Below are 20,078 nucleotides of genomic sequence, written 5' to 3'. Positions count from 1 at the left end.
TACTGTAAGTATTTCTGGTTGCCTGCCTTCTACTGTGAATGAGTACGTTTTGAACCTGAGTAGATCAAAGGGATTCAGCCAACTAGGAGCCATGCTGTGAGTCGCAAGGTATATATTTGTGGATGTCGTAGAGTCCCTTGATTCTGAGTGAGGAGGTTCGGAAGGGTTGGCAACTGAAATGGTCTGCATGGTGACATGCACTGAAGGAAGGGGAACCAGTGCTGATGAGCCCATGCTGGTGCTATTAATATGACTGTGGCGCCGTCCATTTTGATCTTCTGCAGAACTTTGGGAATGAGAACTGTAGGTGGAAAGGCATAGAGGAGAGGTCCACTCCAGTTGAGGAGAAATCTGTCCGGCTCTGGAACAGTACTTCTGGCATTTGCTGTTGTGACACGGGGCAAAAAGGTCTATTAGGTCTAGTGCCCAACTATTGGAAGAGAATACGGAGGACTCCGTCATGCAATTCCCACTCGTGCTCCGGCGCAAAATTTCTGCTGAGGAAGTCTGCACTAATGTTCGTGATGCCAGGCAAGTAAGAGGACACTGGTGTTATGCCGTGACGAATGCACCAGTTCCAAAAACGGATCGCTTCCATGCAGAGGGAGTGGGAGCAAGCTCCACCTTGGCGATTCACATAATACATTGAAGCAACGTTGTCTGTGGGGATCCCTACGGTGGTATTGCGGATGTGACTGAGGAAAGATCTGCAGACATTGAAGATTGCCCAGAGTTCCAGGAGATTTATAAGGAGTCGTGTCTTGGAAAGTGACCAGCGGCCTTAGACTGAAATTTTGTCCATCTGCAGTCCCCAGCCCAGAAGGGAGGCGTCTGTGGTTATGTGACAGGAGGGTTGTTGTGCGTGAAAGGGCACGCTGGCAAGAAGGTTCGCGTGGTTCATCCACCACTGAGCGACTGGATAACAGATGGTGGAGGGGTCACTGACCTGTAGAGGTCATGCTTCGTGTGGATGTATACAGACACCAGCCAATACTGAAGGCTGTGAAGATGTAGTCTGGCATAGCGGACCGCATAAGTAGTAGCTGCCATGTGACCCATGAGTTTTAGACAGGTGAGTATCTGGACAGACGGGCCGTCTTGAACAACTGCTATGAGGTCTTGAATGGTCTGGAACCTCTGGACGCCTAAGTATGCTCTTGTGGTGATCTATACGGGCACAAATGAATTCTAACTCGAGTCGGCTGAAAAATGGACTTTTGGTTGTCGACGAGTAGCCCAAGGGCATGGAAAGTTCTCATAGTGGTCTTGAGCATACCGAGAACATCGGTGTGAGAACGACCTTTGAGTAGGCAGTCATCTAAATAGGGGAATATGATCACCCCCTCTCGGCAGAGGTGTACCACTTCTACTGCCAGGATTTTTGAGAATACCCTGGGGGCGGTGGAAAGACCAAAGGGGAGGACCCTATATTGGAAGTGATTTGTTCCAACTATGAACAGTAAGAATCGTCTGTGTGCCAGGTGGATTGTGACGTGAAAATACGCGACCTGGAGGTCGAGGGCCACAAACCAGTTTGCCTTGTAGACTCCTCACTCAGGTTTTCATGTGCCTTTGTACTGTAAAACTTACATCTAGCACTTCTGGTGTGGACAGAAACGTCTCAGAGTACTTCTGCTGAGACTTTGATATGTTAAAGAAAACAATCAACAACTAAACTGTCTGAACATACTGTATAAAAGATCCCTGAAACTGTCTCTCAGGGCTGCTGCTGCTCTCACTCTGGTAGCTGTCAGCCTGCATGCATGCATATTAAAGTTTTCCTTGTAGATTTCTCGCCTGCCTCACTGCTTTGTCCTCCAGCCTCAGATATGGCGATGAAGGGTATGGAGTATCCTGATCGAACTATTTCTAACACCCATTTGTCGGTGGTGATTGAGGCCCATTGGTGGTAAAAGGGCCTCAGTCAGTGGTGATATTGGTGACCGTGGTGACTTTTGCCAATATTTGCGTTTGTCTGCGTACCCTCAACCAAGGTGTCAAACCTGCTGTTTGGCATTCAGTGCAATTCCCCCAGTTTTAACGCCTCTGTGGTCTTTGTCTGTCACATTGATTGTCGAGGGCCCTTTGTTGGTTCTGCCATTGGTGTCAGATGTAAGGATAGTCATAATGTCGCTGGTATGGAGGATAACGTTGACACCTGTATGGAGGGGTATACATACCCAACGTCCGAAGTGTTGTGCAAGAGTCCTTGGACGAGTGTAGCACAGTATCAGTCTTTTCAGAAAACAGCTTGTCTCTGTCGAAGGGCAAATCCTTGACTTTAGTCTGGAGATCTTTGGGAACTGATAGGAGATAAGACGCTCGTTGCATCACCACCGCTGTGGCGGTGGATCTCGCTGCCGTGTCCGCCATGTCCATAGCTATTTGTAGGGCAGTTCTGGCTGATGTATAGCCTTCCTGGACGACTGATCTGAGTATGGGTCGCTTTGCTTCTGGTAAATGGTCAAGCAAGGGTGTAAGTTTTGTGAAGTTATCAAAGATATGGTTAGAAAGGTGCGCTGTGTAGTTGGCTATCCAGAGCATGAGCATCGCGGATGTATACACCTTCCTACCGAGTAAGTCTAGTCGTTTTGCATCTTTATCGGTGGTATTTCTATATTGTGGAGCTTTTGATCTTTGGTGTGCTGCATCCACCACTAAGGAATTTGGTTGGGGATTGGTAAAAAGGAACTCCATCCCCCTTTAGGTGGCACAAAATATTTCCTGTCTGTTTTTTTGCTAGTCAGTGGTGCAGAGGCTGGGGTCTGCCATATCTCTTCAGCAACCTCAAGTATAGCCTCATCAAACGCTATGGCTATTTTTGCTCTGTGCTGAGGCTAGAGGTTTTTGAGGAGGCGATGTTGCTTCTTCGTTATTTCATCTCTAGGTGGATTTCCTGGCTTATGGCTACCCTCTTGAAGAGCTCCTGGAATTGACAAAGGTCGTCAGGTGGGGAACTGCCTCCTGGGATTACAGCGTCATCCGGGGACGAAGAGGAGCGGTCCATGGGGGAAACCTCCTGTGGTCGGTCTTCCATGGTGGAAAACTGCGTGTCGTCAGGTTCCGACGGTTGACACTGAGGAGATGTGGGTTGGCCCATTAGAGTGGCAGGGGTCGGAGCTGGGGACTGTCTGGTTGATATGCAGTCACAGCATGACCTTCCGTGAGACCTAGACCTGTAATAGTATGAGTGTCGACTGGGCAAGTATTGGTGGTAGTGGTCGTCGTGATAGTAAAGTCTTTCAAGTGGCGACCGTCGATCAGAATAAGTGTATCGGGGTTGTTCCCAATGAGATGAATGGATTGAGCGGGGTGAATGAGAGTGAGCATACGAGGCTCTGGACGAGGTTGGAGACACAGAATAGCGACTGTGGTGACGATGATGCTGATGACTTGTGGCAGCTGCTAAGAATGGTGAAGGTAGCCTTTGCCTTGGAGAGTGCAGGGATCGGTGCCAGTGCGCATCATGTAGTGTGGGGGACCGCAGTGCCGGTGGAAATGGTGACAGTGAAAAAAAATCAACAACCGGGAGTGTGAGCGGCTTCGGTACCAATGAGGACTTGGTGTGGTGCCGGCCGCGTCAGTGCCGCCCGTGTGCAGAGTCGGTGCTGTAAGGGGTTGTATCACCGAGCTTGGTGCTGTATCGTGCACTGAAGCCATGGTCGACACCGAAGGTGAGGTCGAGGCCACCAGTGCCAATGATGCTCTTGGTGCAGATTCCCTCAATGCCGAGGACACAGCCAGTGCGGACGTAGATCTTGGTGCCAGTGTTGGTGCTGTTTCCACTGGTTTCTTTGTTTCCAGCATCGCAGGAGCCTTCGAGCGCGGTTTTGAAGTGCCAGATGTCCCAGGCTTATCTCCCGAACTGACTCTGCTCTGTGAGGTAAGAGGCAGAGATCTTGTAGGTGATGCCCTGTGCCTCTTAGACGTCGTTGTGGTAGGAGAAGAAGCCCTATGCTTCTGAGGCTGCGCTTCCAGAGGTTTCTGGTTGAAGTGCTTTGTCAAACAAAATCATGCGGAACCTCATCTCTCTGTCCCGTCTGGCCCTTGCAGTCAGTTTTATGCAATGTGGGCATTTTTGAGGGACATGGGTCTCTCCCAGACAGCAAATGCAGGAATGGCCGTCCGAGGCAGGCATTCTTATCGCATGATATTCTTATCAATAAACAAGGCAAATACAACTTAGATGGGGCTATTATAAGGTGGGTGCATAACTGGCTGGATAACCGTACTCAGAAAGTAGTTATTAATGGTTCACAATCCTGCTGGAAAGGTATAACAAGTGGGGTTCCGCAGGGGTCTGTTTTGGGACAGGCTGTGTTCAATATCTTCATCAACAATTTAGATATTGGCATAGAAAGTATGCTTATTAAGTTTGCAGATGATACCAAGCTGGGAGGGGTTGCAACTAATCTGGAGGATAGGGTCATAATTCAAAATGATCTGGACAAATTGGAGAAATGGTCTGAGGTAAACAGGATGAAGTGCTCCACTTAGGAAGGAACAATCAGTTTCATACATACAGAATGGGAAGCAATTGTTTAGAAAGGAATACGGCTAAAAGGGATATAGGGGTTATAGTGGACCACAAGCTGAATATAAGTCAGAAGTGTGATGCTGTTGCAAAAAAAGCAGACATGATTCTGGGATGCATTATCAGGTGTGTTGTGAGCAAGACACGAGAAGTCATTCTTCCGCTCTACTCTGCGCTAGTTAGGCCTCAGTTGGAGTATTGTGTCCAGTTTTGGTCACCACGTTTCAAGAAAGATGTGGAGAAATTGGAGAGGATCCAGAGAAGAGCAACAAGAATGATTAAAGATCTAGAGAACATGACCTATGAAGGAAGGCTGAAAAAATTGGGTTTGTTTAGTTTAGAAAAGAGAAGATTGAGGGGGTACATGATAGCAGTTTTCAGGTATCTAAAAGGGTGTCATAAGGAGGAGGGAGAAAACTTGTTCATCATGGCCTCTGAAGAGAGGACAAGAAGCAATGGGCTTAAACTGCAGCAAGGGAGGTTTAGGTTGGACATTAGGAAAAAGTTCCTAACTGTCAGGGTAGTCAAACACTGGAATAAATTGCGCAGGGAAGTTGTGGAATCCCCATCTCTGGTGATATTTAAGAGTAGGTTAGATAAATGTCTATCAGGGAAGGTCTAGACAGTATTTGGTCCTGCCATGAGGGCAGGGGACTGGACTCGATGACCTCTCGAGGTCCCTTCCAGTCCTAGTAGTCTATGATTGCCTCTCAGCAAGTGTCGCATTTTTTAAAATCCAAGGGGGACGGCATTTCTTCAAAATATTAAACTGGGTTTTTTTGGGGGGGGGGTGTTTTAACGAAGAAGCCAACTAGTTAGGTTTTATAAACTATGTACACTACTAACTATAGGAAACTTGAGGGAAGATATAAAAACAGGATTAAAACTTGGTTATCAACAGGGGAAAAAACCCCTTTCTCTCTCTTTTTTTTTTTTAAACTAGGGGGATAACGAGAGGGATATTCGGGAGCGAGGGAGAAGAAACTAGGAAGAGAACAAGCTCACCCAGAAGTAAGAGGAAGAAGGTTGAGGAGACCAGTTCACTCTGTCTGCAGCCTGAGGCGGTTGAGAGGAACTGGCGGGGGCCAGACGGTGTGAGCACAGAAAAGAGCGCAAATGCCACAAGACGCTGCCGCGCATGTGTGGTCCGGCCGAGTACTGCTACTGAAGAGTCTCCGATCTGCGGCACCAGGGATAGCCCAGCACCTACTGTGGAGCACACATGGGGACTCCACTCGAAAAAAAACACTTCTTCCAGCACTTGCTCTTATCTATTCTAAGTAGGTGTGTGCAAGCTGTGTACAGCTACTGGAAAGTTTTACCCTAGCTGCCTCGCACCATGTCAGCTGTGGATCCCCGTGGACTGGCACTGGTGCGGGCACTATATATGATCCTGCCAAGCCGACCGCTCCTTAGTTCACTGGCAACTGTGGCTCTCTTGCTTTGCAAGGGTCAGAGTCCGTACCATTTACAGTTCTTTGTTTGTAAGTAGTTGTACTTAATAGTTGTTACTCGTGAGTTAGCAGTGGAAGGTGAAGGCGCTTCCCCTTCCCACTCATGTCCCTTCACACTTAAGTCATGCCCAAGTCCCAGGGTTTCAAACCCTACCGGTCTTGCATCAAGTCTATGCCAGGGAGCAACCCCTTTGACTCATGTCTCCGATGCCTGGGGGAAGCCATCAGACTGACAAGTGCAAAAACTGCAAGGCCTTCAACCCATGGACCAGAAAGGAGCAGGACTTTCGCCTGAAACAGCTGCTCTTCTGCCTCAGAGCCAGGAGCCAGAACCGAGTGCTTCAGTGCACAGCACACCTTCTTTGATCCCAGGACCAGAAGGCCTCTGCTCAGCACCATTCTTTGGCGCAGTCTTCCAAGGTGGCCAAGCCCTCGATGTCGGCACTGGCAACACCTCTTGCTTCATCCATGCCTTCCACGTTTGCAAGTCCAACAGACTTTGGCCCTGACATGCCGACCTCCTCCTGCACACTGAGTCTTACTCTCTTGGACTCTCCGAGGGCTGTCCTTTATGCTGGATGCTTTTGAGGCTGCTCAGGGCCTCATCGAGATGACTCAATCCCCATCCCAGGACAGGGCCTCTGCCTCCCACCAGCATTCATGGGAGTAGCCAAATATGACGTTCTGGCCCCAGCATCTCCTGCTTGGCATCCAGGCATGGGCATACGGAGCACCGCTGGTCTGACTTGCGACGTCGGCCACACACGCAGCACCGCTCTTGCAGCCGATCCCCTTGGAGCCATTCCTACTGGAAGGCATCTGTGGCAAGCAGATCCTGGTAGGTTTTGGGGTCATCAGAGAGCTCCGACTGTCCTGGCAATGACCGGCACAAAGGGACCTTGCAGCACCAGGGGTCCTGGCACAATTTAAATTCTGAATTGTCTGGGTGCCATCAGCATCGAAGTATTCACTCCCCTTGACCTCAGCACCTCTCTTCAGAGTGTACTGCCCTTCAGAGCAGCACTACTCTTCAGAGTGTGGACCCTTGTCTTGGCGCCACTCCTCGAAATGATAGGCTTGTTGAAAGTTGACTCATTCCCACGCAAACCATCAAACCAGGGCCAGAGCATTCTTTCCAGAACAACGCTTCCTGGTGTTGAGCCAGACTCTGAAGTCTATATGTGGCTTTTTGGTCACCACAGCCAGAATATGGGTCACATGGCGACATGCACATATGTAGCTCGGTTCACCAGGCTCAACCTACAGCCCCTCCAGTCTAGACTGGCAACAACATACCATCCAGGGCAAGACAGCATCAACATGGAGATCATGGTGCCCTGGTTTCTCTGGTCACAGATGCGTCTGCTTTGGGCTGGGGGGCTCACACATGAAACCTCACCACTCAAGCGATGTGAATGGCAGACGAGCTGTCCCTCCACATCAATGTATGTGAGCTCTGCGCAGTGCGTCCCCTATGTCTTGCTTTTCTATGTCAACTTCAGGGACACTGTTTGGCAGTCACGATGGACAATACCACCTCCATGTACCTCGGTCGTCCCCAATCTGCTCCGAAGCCCTTCTTGTGTGGGACGTGTGCATCGCACCTCCGAGAGGTCCAGAACCAGATGGCAGATCACCTCAGCTGCCATTTCTTTGCCCACAAATGGTCAGTCTGGCTGGACATCCTCCACTCCAGTCTCCAGAAGTGAGGGTTTCCCCAGCTAGACCTTTTCGCTAACCAGGACAACCAGAAGTGCTCATGAATCAGCCTGGGATTCCCAGTGGCCGTGTTCCTGATCTCTTGGTGGACTGGCCTGTTGTACATCTTTCCCCCATTCTCACTGGTTCACAAGGTGCTTCTCAAGCTCTGCAGAGACAGGGCAAACGTCCTGGCTTGGGCCCTCCATCACTGGTATCCCACACTCCTGGAGCTTTCGGTGCAACCACTCATTCCACTTCCCTTGTTTATACACCTCATCATGCAAGACCACAATCGCCTCCGGCTCTGCCACCCAGACTATGCTCCTTTCATCTCACGGAATGGCAGCTTTGTGGATGAACCCAGCTGGGCAGGCCTGCTTGGAGCAGGTCTGTCATGCCCGTTTTTGCAAGCCCCTTGGTCAGGTGCTTCCTCAAGGGGACAGATAAGACTCCACCCGCCGGCCCGCACCCCATACCTGCTTGGGATCTCAACCTGTTCCTCATGGCTCTCATGGGTCCCCCCTTCGAGACCTTGGCCATGTTAACTATTTTACTTCTCAGGGAAAGTGGCTTTTCTGGTTGCCATCACCTCTGCTAGGCAGGTGTCGGAACTCCTTGCCCTGGTGTCAGAACCCCTACGCACAAGGTCCAGTTTCGCCCATACCCGGTTTTCCTCCCAAAAGTGGCCTCTAGATTCCACACTGGGCAGGACGTTTTCCTTCCTGTGTTCTACTCTAAGCCCCACCAGAGTTCCCAAGAATAAAGGCTGCACTCCCCTGATGCCAAGCGGGCTCTCGCCTTCTACGCCGACAGGACTAAGCTTTTTCGCTAATTCTCACAGCTATTTGCAGCACTGACAGACTGTACGAAGGGGCTGCCAGTCTCATCACAGCGCATCTCCTCCTGGATTACAACATGAATCTGCACATTTTGATCTTGCCAAGGTTTCCCCGCCGTCTCTCATGGTGCATTCTACACGAGCACAAATGTCTTCGGCCGCTTTCCTGGCCCATGTTGCTTGTCAGGAAATCTGTAGAGCTAGGAGGTAATCTTTGGTGCATAATTTCATGTCGCATTATGCCATCGTGCCACAATCTAGAGGTGATGCAGTCTTTGGTGCTATGATACTCGAGTCAGCTACGAATTAACTCTGACCTCTCCTCTTGGGTGGCTAAGGCTTGTGAATCTCCTACTTTAAGCACTAAAAGAAGAAAAAACGGTTACTCACCTTTGTAACTGTTGTTCTTGGAGATGTGTTGCTCACAGCTATTCCATATTAACCCTCCTTCCCCACAGTCAGAGTAGCCAGCAAGCAGGAACGGAGGGGCAATTGGGTTGGCAGGGTCATATACAGTGCACCACACCAGCACCACTGCAAGGGGCTCCACAGCCGACCCAAGAGGTAGCAGCAAGGGTAAAACTTTCCAGCAGCCATGCACGCAGCATGCGCACACTTAGAATAAACATGAGCAATACACAGAATCATAGGCTACTAGAAATGGAAGGGACCTCGAGAGGTCATCAAGTCCAGTCGCTTGCCCGCACAGCAGAACCAAGCACCACCTGGATCAGGGGTGGGGAACCTTTTTTGGGTTGGGGGCCACTGACTCAGAGAAAAATCAGTTGAGTAAGAAGCACAAATGAGAAGCAACCCCCCCCCCCCCCCCAAATCTAATCCTCACTGACGTGGCTCCTGACTAAGAAGAAAGATACTCCTCACATTCCTCTTGCACAGCAGAGCCTAGGTGAGCCCAGGCTAGTAAATTCTGTGTGCTCCAGCTCCATGGGAGGAGGGATGGGGGCTGGAGCACCACTGCGGGGTCCCCAATGCTGGGGGTAACCCTGAGCCTCGGGGGCAGGATCCAGGCAAGCTGGGGGACCGCATCCGGCCCCTCGCCCTTAGGTTCCTCATCTCTGATCTAGATCATCCCTGACAGATGTCTGTCTATCCTGCTCTTAAATGTCTCCAATGATGGAGATTCCACAACCTCCCTAGGCAATTTATTCCAGTGTTTAACCACCTTGACAGTTACGTATTTTTTTCCTAATGTCCAACCTAAACCTCCCTTGCTGCAATTTTAGCCCATTTCTTCTTGCCCTACCAGCAGACGCAAAGGAGAACAATTTTTCTTTCTCCTCCTTGTAACACCTTTTTAGGTACTGGAAAGAATATCTCGAAGAACAATAGTTACAAAGATGAGTAACCGTTTTTTCCCCAATGAACAATCACAGGCTCTCAAGGGGTGAGACAAAAAGGAAACATGCCAACAGGCCAGCACATGAACAAAATGCATCTGGTGCCTCCCACAGATCACAACCACCCGCTTCTCTGTTCAGAAAACTGTTGAGTTTGTAAATTCTGCTATGGAGACACACGTGTGAAATCATTCTCAATACTGCCCTCAGCTGCCTACCAACAATACAACTGACAGGATGCCTCATATATCGCTTTGCAAATCTTGACATCGGCATCCACAGGAATCGCTTCATGTACTGGCTGAAATGCAGCCACCTCTGGAATGAAATGCACCTGCTGCTGAGTAGTGCATAGCAACATCTCTGATTAGGACAGGAAGTCTCTGTCTAACTGAACTGAAAGGGGTGGGCGGATAGGCAGAATGTAATTAACCAGTTTGGGACTGAGCCACAGATATGGGGGTTAGCACACCTGCTCTGCAAAAATGAAAATACCACGGGTTCTTTAGGCCTCTCCTTTAATGTTCTGCATATTCATCAGCACAGTGCATCCTGATTCTCTCAGATATAAGTGCACCCCCCAAAGAGCAATGACTTAGGAGTGGGGGGAGCACAGGCAGGTGTAGAATTAAGGATCCAATGGGCACAATGCGAGCTAGGAGGAAGCTCATGTCTCTCAGTAATGCCGTATTTCTGACAAGAGTGAAAGTAATCTACCCTGGGAGCCAATCTACTCGGCCAGCGATGTGCCTTGCCAAGACACAGTTCTGATGTCTGCAGCTCATGGGCTGGAACAGCAGCAGTGGGTACCTGCTTCTTCACATGTCATGTTGTCTCCATAAATCTTGACTCAGCCCAGGCAGCTGATCCAATTATTTGTGAAGTGTTGGCACAGAGAGTTGGATGGAGAGTAGAGAGGATCTTTCTGCACTGGGATACTGCACACCTCCTGTTCATTCGCCATGGTGGAGAGGGGTGAGAGAGATCATGGGTGACTTAGACAAATTGGAGGATTGGGCCACTAGAAATCTCATGAGATTCAACAAAGACAAGTGTAGAGTCCTGCACTTGGGACGGAAGAATCCCAAGCATAGTTACAGGCTGGGGACCAACCAGTTAAGTAGTAGTTCTGCAGAAAAGGACCTGGGGGTTACAGTGGATGAGAAGCTAGATATGAGTCAACAGTGTGCCCTTGTAGCCAAGAAGGCTAATGGCATATTAGGTTGCATTAAGAGGAGCATTGCCAGCAGATCCAGAGATGTCATTATTCCCCTTTATTCGGCTTTGGTGAGGCCACATCTGGAGTACTGTGTCCAGTTCTGGGCCCCCCACTACAAAAAGGATGTGGACGCATTGGAGAGGGTCCAGCGGAGGGCAACCAAAATGATTAGGGGTCTGGAGCATATGACCTACGAGGAGAGGCTGAGGGACTTGGATCTGTTTAGTCTGCAGAAGCGAAGAGTGAGGGGGGACTTGATAGCAGCCTTCAACTTCCTGAAGGGAGGTTCCAAAGAGGATGGAGAGAGGCTGTTCTCAGTAGTGACAGATGGCAGAACAAGGAGCAATGGTCTCAAGTTGTGGTGGGAGAGGTCCAGATTGGATATTAGGAAAAACTATTTTACTAGGAGGGTAGTGAAGCATTGGAATGGGTTACCTAGGGAAGTAGTGGAGTCTCCATCCCTAGAGGTGTTTAAGTCTCGGCTTGACAAAGCCCTGGCCGGGTTAATTTAGATGGGATTGGTCCTGCCTAGAGCGGAGGGCTGGACTTGACGACCTTCTGAGATCTCTTCCAGTTCTGATTCTATGATAAGGGGATGGTTGGATGAAATAACATGACCTTGGTAACTAATTGACCATTCATTTCCAGTTGGAAATAGGTCAATGGAGGGATGATAGGAGTTGCTATAGGGAACTTTCTGGGTGTCTGGCTGGTGAGTCTTGCCCACATGCTCAGGGTTTAGCTGATCGCCATATTTGGGGTCAGGAAGGAATTTTCCTCCAGGGTAGATTGGCAGAGGCCCTGGAGGTTTTTCGCCTTCCTCTGTAGCATTGGGCACAGATCACAGCTGAAGGACTCTCTGCATGTTGGGGCCTTCAAAGTATTGGAAGGCTTCAATATCTGAGACATAGGTGAGAGGATTATTCTAAGAGGGGTGGGTGAGATTCTGTGGCCTGCACTGTGCAGGGGGTCAGACTAGATGATCATAATGGTCCCTTCTGACCTTAAAGTCTATGAGTCTATGAGTCTATGGGGAAACAGGGCTTTTGGCTTTTTCAGACTGGCTGATTATCTCAGGCCATCTCACCCCTCACCTGTGTGTCAATGATCCCTCAAATGCTTTCCATCCATGTGTGGAATACATTTTATTATGTGCACTGAGGCATGTGCAAATGTGCACCACCAACAGAAACACAGGCTGCCATCTGTGGACACTGCTAATTGGCTGGGCAGCATTTGAATCTCTCCTGGGTGCGCACCCAAGCTCTCAGTGTACAAGGAACGCTGCCCCTCACCTGTCTGTGCTAGGGATGTGAATGGGTAACCAGTTAACTAATACAAAGGGATTTTACATCCCTAGTCTGTGCACATGAACTGTACACTTGGCTCTTCTCTTCTTCAGTCTCTGGTTCCTGCTGCTCCCTAGTCCTGTCTGCTCCCAGGCCAATTCTCTCACCCGCCTCTTCTGTCTTCTCTTTTGTCTCAAAGGGCTCCCTGGGCAGGAATGTGTTTGTGCAGTGCCTAGCGTAGCAGGGCTCTGGCGTGGGGGAGGCCTCTGAGCCACTGGTAGTTTCAGACATGCAGTTCCTGCTAGATCTGAACATGCACTGGGCATCCCCTACTCCTGGAAAGTCTCATCCATAACACGTTGCAGGCTATGCTGGGCGTGATGCAAGAAGGCTGCAGCCTCAGTTCAATAGTGTATGCTGAATTCCAGCGAAGGACGGTTAGCCAATAGGGAGTTGCAAACATAGAAATCGCCACGTTCTCCTCTGGCTTCCCTTTAGCCACTGCTGTCCTGATTACTTCTAATCACCAGCTGCTCCCTAACTGCTGCATCACTTGCGGAGGGTGCCCTGCGGGACAATATCCAGCCTTCCCTGCTGAAGCAGGCACAGGGTGACTGGACTGGGGCTCTGGAGGAGGGAGGAAGGAAACTAAGCTGGAGCCAAAATCACAGACCAAGAAGGAGGCACCTGCCTGTCATAGGACCCCAGAGGCCAGGTTCTTACTTGAAACCAGCTGCTGGGAGGTGAAAGGGTCTGTGTCTGGCTCCCAGTCCCCATAAGCCCTGCCCAGGGCTTCACTCTAGCATCATTCACCGGCTTCAATGCCCAGTTTTTGCCCAGTTTCACAACAGAGTATGCATGGGCCTCAACCTTGTTCTGAGCAGATACTTCTGTACATCACACAGTCCCACCTGGGCACACTAGGGGAAGTGTCTTCTCGGGGCTGGGATGGCATTGTGACTGAGGTCAGCAGGAAGGTGTTCTGGCAGAGCTGTGTGTGTTTGACAGGGATCCTGGGGTTGCGATTACGGGGATGGCTGCGAGTCATGACTGAGGAACATCAGCAAAGTTATGTGTGCAGCGGATAGCCCAGAGCTGGAATAGCAGGGGCCTGCTGGTGAGGACTGAGTGACATCAGAAGAGCTGGGGTGCAGGTGAGGGGAGCCCAAAACTGCAGTAGCATGGGGGCTGCAGGTTAGGAGTGAACAACATTCAGAAACGTACGGGGAATAAGTTTGCTGCACTGTGTCTGGCTCCATTCGCCGCTGTCTCCCTTTCATAGGATCTGGTCTTAAACCCCAACTCAAAATCAGCCTGCTGCATAGTCCTGTGTTTGCTTTAAAATCTGTGTAAGGGTGGGAACTGGCCTGATTTACAGTTTGGGCTGAATCTTTCCAGGTTTCCCCAGCACAGGGAAATGAGCTTGTATTATGCAAACTATCAGGTTTGCTGAATTAATTAGGGTCCTAATCAAGATTCGACATCTCAATGATTCCCCCAAACTCTCCCCTCCCTTCTCAACAGCCAGAGGTCCCTGAAATGAAAGAGAGGCAGAAAATGGCAGCAAGGGGGCTCCAAAAACACACACAACCCTCTCTCCCCACAGCTGTTCTTAGCTGTCAGCCGCCATAGGCAAAGTCTCCCAGCCAAATAGGCTCAGTGCTGGGGCAGACCCTGAGAGATAATTACCCCCAGCTTTGCTGACAGTCTCACATAGCTCCCCAATCAGACTCCCGGCCCCTGCCACTCACCCCAGGAACTGGACAGGAACAAATGAAGGGGAAGCTGCGACTCATTACTCCACGGCAGGGCATTAATGAGGGCGTCAGTCTGGAGCAACGCAAAGTCAGGCCCTCCATGACCTTTCCCTGGCACAATGCATCACACAGCCTGCAGTTTGGGAGTGAGGAGAGGGGACACCATGCAAACGGTTCTGCTAACCATCCTCCTAATTGTTCACAGCTCCCATTCATGCAGCAGCTGGCAGTCTCTGGTGCTTTTACAGTGAGCAGGCCTCCACATTCACCCTGTATGAGGAGAATCCGCTGCCTCCCTACCCTCTTCAGCCCCACCTCATGTCCACATTCCCATATCCCCCTCACCGCCCCCCAAGTTCCCCACCCCATCAGTGCTTAGGATGCAAAATACTGTGCTCCAGGTTCCCCCAGGAATGGCTCAGCAGACTAGCGGCTGACGGCCAGGACACAGACTGGGAGGTGCATTAAGGCTTTAGACACTTTGGTGCTCAGCCCAGTGAATGGTGCACAGACGAACACTCCTTCTTCTTCTTGCAGATGAGGATTGTGGCCTCACCAGCAATGCGTCCCTCTTCCCTTCCGCCTGGCCCAAGGATCTCAAAGAGCGTTATATTGCTCCGCCCCACGCTGCTCTCTGAGGGAGGTGAACAACAAAGCCATCCTTGTTTTTCCAGGCCACACAAGTGAGTCAAAGGCAGAGCTAGGAACAGAACCCAGGAAATTCTGAGTCCCAGTCCTCTTGATCCAATCCCTCGAGGCCTCCAGACCAGAGCAAGTGCCAAGTTGCCTGATCTAACCACACATATATCATTGAATCACTCCAGTGCTCAGCAGCATGGGTGATCTCTGCAGAGTGCCTGGGTGGGGACAGGCTCCTCTAGGCTATTCAGAGCAAGTTAGAGAAATGGTCAGAGGTAAACAGGATGAGGTTTAATAAAGAGAAATGCAAAGTGCTCCACTTAGGAAGGAACAATCAGTTCCATACATACAAGATGGGAAGCGACTGTCTAGGAAGGAGCATGGCGGAAAGGGATCTAGGGGACATAGTGGACCACAAGTTGAATATGAGTCAACAGTGTGATGCTGTTGCAAAAAAAGCAAATATGATTCTAGGTTGTATCAACAGGTGTGTTGTAAGCAAAACTCGTGAAGTCATTCTGCCGCTCTACTCTGCACTAGTTAGGCCTCAGCTGGAGTACTGTGTCCAGTTCTGGGCGCCACATTTCAAGAAAGATGTGGAGAAATTGGAAAGGGTACAGAGAAGAGCGACAAGAATGATTAAAGGTTTAGAGAACATGACCTATGAAGCCAGGCTTCATGAACTGGGCTTGTTTAGTTTGGAAAAAAGAAGATTAAGGGGGGACATGATAGCAGTTTTCAAATATCTAAAAGGGTGTCACAAGGAGGAAATTTGTTCCTCTTGGTTTCTGAGGACAGGACAAGGAGTAATGGGCTTAAAGTGCAGCAGGGGAGGTTTAGATTGGACATTAGGAAAAAATTCCTAACTGTCAGGGTGGTCAAATATTGGAATAAATTGCCAAGGGAGGTGGTGGAATCTCCCTCTCTGGAGATATTTAAGAACAGGTTAGATAGACATCTGTCAGGGATGGTGTAGGTGGAGCTTGGTCCTGCCATGAGGGCGGGGGGCTGGACTCGATGACCTCTTGAGGTCCCTTCCAGTCCTATTATTCTATGATTCTATGACCCCTCCCCTCAAGGGGTTAAATCTTCCTGTCTCATGACAGGGGAACCAGCCCTGCATATTGTTTCCTGATTGCCTTGCATAATGACTTAACTGTGCACAATTAAATCATCACATTAGGTTGCAAGGAAAGTCACTGGCTCATGTCATAAGCAATTGCCTTATCACTGTCCCCATGCTGCTGACTATAATCACATGTGGCCACCTGCTTTATGGGACACCTGCCCTGCCCCATCTGTTACTGTAGCTTTAGGACTCAAATGGGGGTGGAGGGGCTCTGGCTCACCAGAACCTGGGGCAATGGCAGGTTGCTGTTATTTTTCTTCTCTTTCAAGTGGCTAGTGCCCTGCTGCTCCCGTGTCTCATAGCACAGCCAGGCAGCAGTGATTTCACTGAAAATCCCACGCGGTGCCTAGCAGCATAGTTAGGCTCCTCAATTCCTCTAAAAATCTGACTAAAAGAGACTCGGCACCCAAATGCCACTAGCTCCTAGCAGGCACCAGGCTCATGTAACACGTGGGAAGCCTTTTCTGGGGGAGGGGAGAGGAGTGGGCTATTCCAAAGCCCTGGTCAGGATACAGAAGGTAACATCAGGGCCTTTGTCAGCTGCCAAGAATCCACCTGCCTTCAATTCACCAGCTAAATCATCTGGGCCACATGAGCAGCAGTGGCCTCGCCACCTCTCCTCCTTTCACTGGCCCAGCTCATGCTTAAATTAAATTAAATTAAATTTAAAAATTGTGTAACTGCTAAAAACCCTAACAGTTACAGGGTTACATGCGCTGTGGGCTCTGAAGAATACAGCTTACATATACTTTCTACTGCAGAGCCTGCAGCACAGCTGGCTGACTGGGGCTGGCAGCCGCTGAGCACTGGGAGCCCAAGAGCTTCCAGGGAGCTGGCTGTGCTCCGGGCTCTGCGGTATAACTTTTACACTGCAGAGCCCGCAGCGCGGGGTGACAGCCAAGGGAGCGGGGCTGGCAGCCCTGCTGGTCTCGCTCCCAGGGAGCTGGTGTGTAACCCCAATGGAAACTGATAAGCTGATGCTTATCTGTTAACCATTTAAACGGTTCCACTTTTACCTCCCTACTAGGCATGGGGTCGGGCCAGCTGACTGTAATGTCTCCTTCTGGCTTGAGAATTCGGGAATCGCTAATTACTGGGCACCTCTGGCCCCTGTGACACTTGCAGTCTCAGTGTGCTATCGAGGCAGGCTGGGGGTGGCTGTCTATTACCCTCCATTCTGCCTGACCTCCTGGCATGCACCAAGTCAGAGATGCGTTATCTTCTGCTCCCACCACACAGCCCTACAATTAGGCTAGTTCAAAGCTCCCTTCTCCCCATGCTAACTCTGCATGGAGAGCAGGGGATATGTGTGTGTCAGAATCTCCCATAAACAAAGCCCAAAGCAAGCCCTGTCCCTTCTGCCTAAACACCTCTGCCTTCAAATCACTTACTTACGTTTTCACGTAGGGGTCAGAGTAGCCATTGGCATCCATGGCAGCCAAATGTGCACAGCGGATGATGCCGACCAGCAGGCCTTGCTTCTGGGAGCTGTACTTAAGGGAAATGAGGATCCGGCCGCGCTCTTCCAGAGACTTGTCTTCTGTTTTATCTATCTGCGGGTGGAGAGGGTTGGAGGAAGAGAAACAAGCACAATTTATCACCTACAACCCCCAACTTAAATCTGTCCAACACATTATCAATAAACTACAGCCTATACTGGAACAGGATACCATACTCCAAGAGGCTCTGGGAGACAGACCCATAGTCTCCTATAGACAACCACCTAACCTCAAGATGATTCTTACCAACAACCACAGGACATACCACACTAATACCAACCCTGGTACCTTCCCTTGCAACAAACCCCGTTGCCAGCTTTGTCCACATATTCATTCTGCTGATACCATTATTGGACCTAACCAAGTGAGTTATAAGATCAAGAACACATATTCCTGCGCATCGAGAAATGTAATTTATGCTATCATGTGCCGAAAGTGTCCATCTGCTATGTACATTGGACAAACTTCTCAGACACTTCGCCAAAGGATTAATGCCCACAAAACAGATATCAGACAAGATCACAAAGAAAAAACAGTTTCTTGCCATTTTAACCAGAAAGGACACTGTCTCAACGACTTAACCACCTGCATTCTGCTACAAAGACCTTTTACATCTGCACTTGAAAGGGAATCCTCTGAACTGTCATTCATGTTAAAATTCGACACCCTCTGGGAAAGAATGAACAAATACTCAAACTATCTTCCCCATTACCAAGATAGCTTCCCCAATTACCACCTCTAATACCATTAGCTCACAGACATCCCACTCTCCCCACCTCTAATATCATCAATTCACAGACACTTACCTTCCTTCCTCCCCCCCCTGCATCCCCCTCCTGTTCTGAAATGTGATTTGTCCTTTTCATATGTGTTCATTTTTTTAAATTGTATCCTTTGATATATATGGTTGTGACTATTTTCTTCCACTATTTGATCTGAGGAAGTGGGTCTGGCCCACGAAAGCTCATCATCTAATAAACCATCTTGTTAGTCTTTAAAGTGCTACATTGTCCTGCATTTTGCTTCAGTTACCCCAGACTAACACGGCTACATTTCTATCACTAAGCACAATTCAATGAGCTTTTTGTTCCACCCACAAGCAAACATCCCATTCTACTGTAACAAGTCTCACTTCCATTGACAACCATGCAACACAGGACTGTACATGAACTGACCCTCTCAGATGCACATGCTCCAAAAGCATAGACTCCAGCCACATGAGCTAAAGGAGAATCTCCATTACCAGTACAAGGCCTATAGCACATGCTTAAGCCATTCTGATTCTATTGAATAGCGGGCAGTGATGGCACACGCTAGCTAGCTCATTTCCACACTTACACAAGTTTTCCTCCGAACCATGATATGCTTCAAGAACAGGCCAACTGGAATCTCTCTCCTCCTGGTGCTGCCATTGCATCTTTCCCCTCTGGTTGACCATCTAGACATTCTCAGCCCATCAATTGCCATGAGCAGAGGAGAGTGTCCCCAGCCAGGCACAATTGCTGCTGGCCCCTTTGCAGCTCAGAAGATCAGCAGAGCTGTTGGCATGCAGCCAAGCACAAGCGCCTAGAGGCAGAACTCACAATGGCCATGTTGGTGAGGGGGCGCATCCTCCACACTTGTTTGGGGAAAGGGCCCTGAAAGCACCCTCTGAGCAGCTGAGGAAAGACCCAAGAAGTGGGTCTGAGGCAGCATTGGAAAGCAGAGTTGATCAGTCGAAGCTAGATTCTGCCCAGTCACCCGTCCCAGAGACCTGCCCCCACTCACCGGCAGTTGCTTTTCCAGGCAGATGCTGAAGGTTTTGGTTTGGTTGGGCTTTAGCTTCTTCAGCGGGATCCTCGTCTCCCCGATGAACTCGTTGTGGCGGAACTTGTCTTCGTCGCAGACAGAAATTCTGAAACACACACACGGAGGGAAGGAGGTGATCAGTCCTGAGACAGGCTGGAAAAAGAGGAGAGGGGCCAATCTGGCCAGGAACAATATTGCCTGCTAATTGACAAGGGGGTGGGAGTGAACTTAGAACCACATTCAAAGCTTCAGCTTCTCCCAGACCTAGTATCGCATAGGCCCCCCTCGCTCCCAACCCAGACAAAGAGAAGGCAGAGTTCTGACTCCAGGGCCCATCCAAAGGCTGGCTTTTCAGGTGGAATTGACCAACAAAGGGGCCCAATAAGTGCCATGTGGCCCAGGAAAAATATATTCCTAATTCACCAATATTGACCTCATTCACCAGGTCTCCAGGGCTAAGCCCTCCAAAGCACAGGCCAGAGACTGAAATGAGCCACTCTCCATCCCAAGAGGTATCAGATATTTGGCTAACAATCAGAAATGTGATGTCTCAAAGGTTTGGCATTTATCAGTGCAGTAAGTATGGGAAGCTGTTTTCAGAGCCCCAAAGAAGGTGGGCCCATACTCGACTTCCTCCCCATCAGAAAAAGAGCAGAAGCTGAGTAGATATAGGTGCATATTCAAGTCCCATCCAAGTGCATTCTTTGAAGGATCCCAGGCCACTTTACAAAATGGCTGTGTCTAGACTGGCCAGTTTTTCCGGAAAATCAGCCACTTTTCTGGAAAAACTTGCCAGCTGTCTACACTGGTCACTTGAATTTCTGCAAAAGCACTGACGATCTCATGTATGATTGTCAGTGTTCTTGCGGAAAT

At 49.6% G+C, this 20,078-nt stretch overlaps 1 protein-coding gene across 1 annotated transcript in view; it reads right to left on the bottom strand.

Moving 5' to 3' along the window:
* The window catches only part of DOC2B (double C2 domain beta), a 192,921-nt gene that overhangs the window by 35,858 nt on the left and 136,985 nt on the right, over window positions 1–20,078 (bottom strand). Inside the window, exons 5-6 of the mRNA XM_075904663.1 lie at window positions 19,185–19,311; window positions 17,314–17,471 (exon numbers count right to left, since the gene is read on the bottom strand). Coding sequence (XP_075760778.1) covers window positions 17,314–17,471; window positions 19,185–19,311 — 285 coding nt within the window. The remainder of the gene's footprint in view (window positions 1–17,313; window positions 17,472–19,184; window positions 19,312–20,078) is intronic.

This window comes from Pelodiscus sinensis, chromosome 21 (assembly GCF_049634645.1).
Source record: "Pelodiscus sinensis isolate JC-2024 chromosome 21, ASM4963464v1, whole genome shotgun sequence".
Lineage (NCBI taxonomy): Eukaryota > Metazoa > Chordata > Testudines > Trionychidae > Pelodiscus > Pelodiscus sinensis.
Note: the sequence above shows the minus strand (reverse complement) of the source record. Positions and strands in the feature narration are given on the sequence as shown.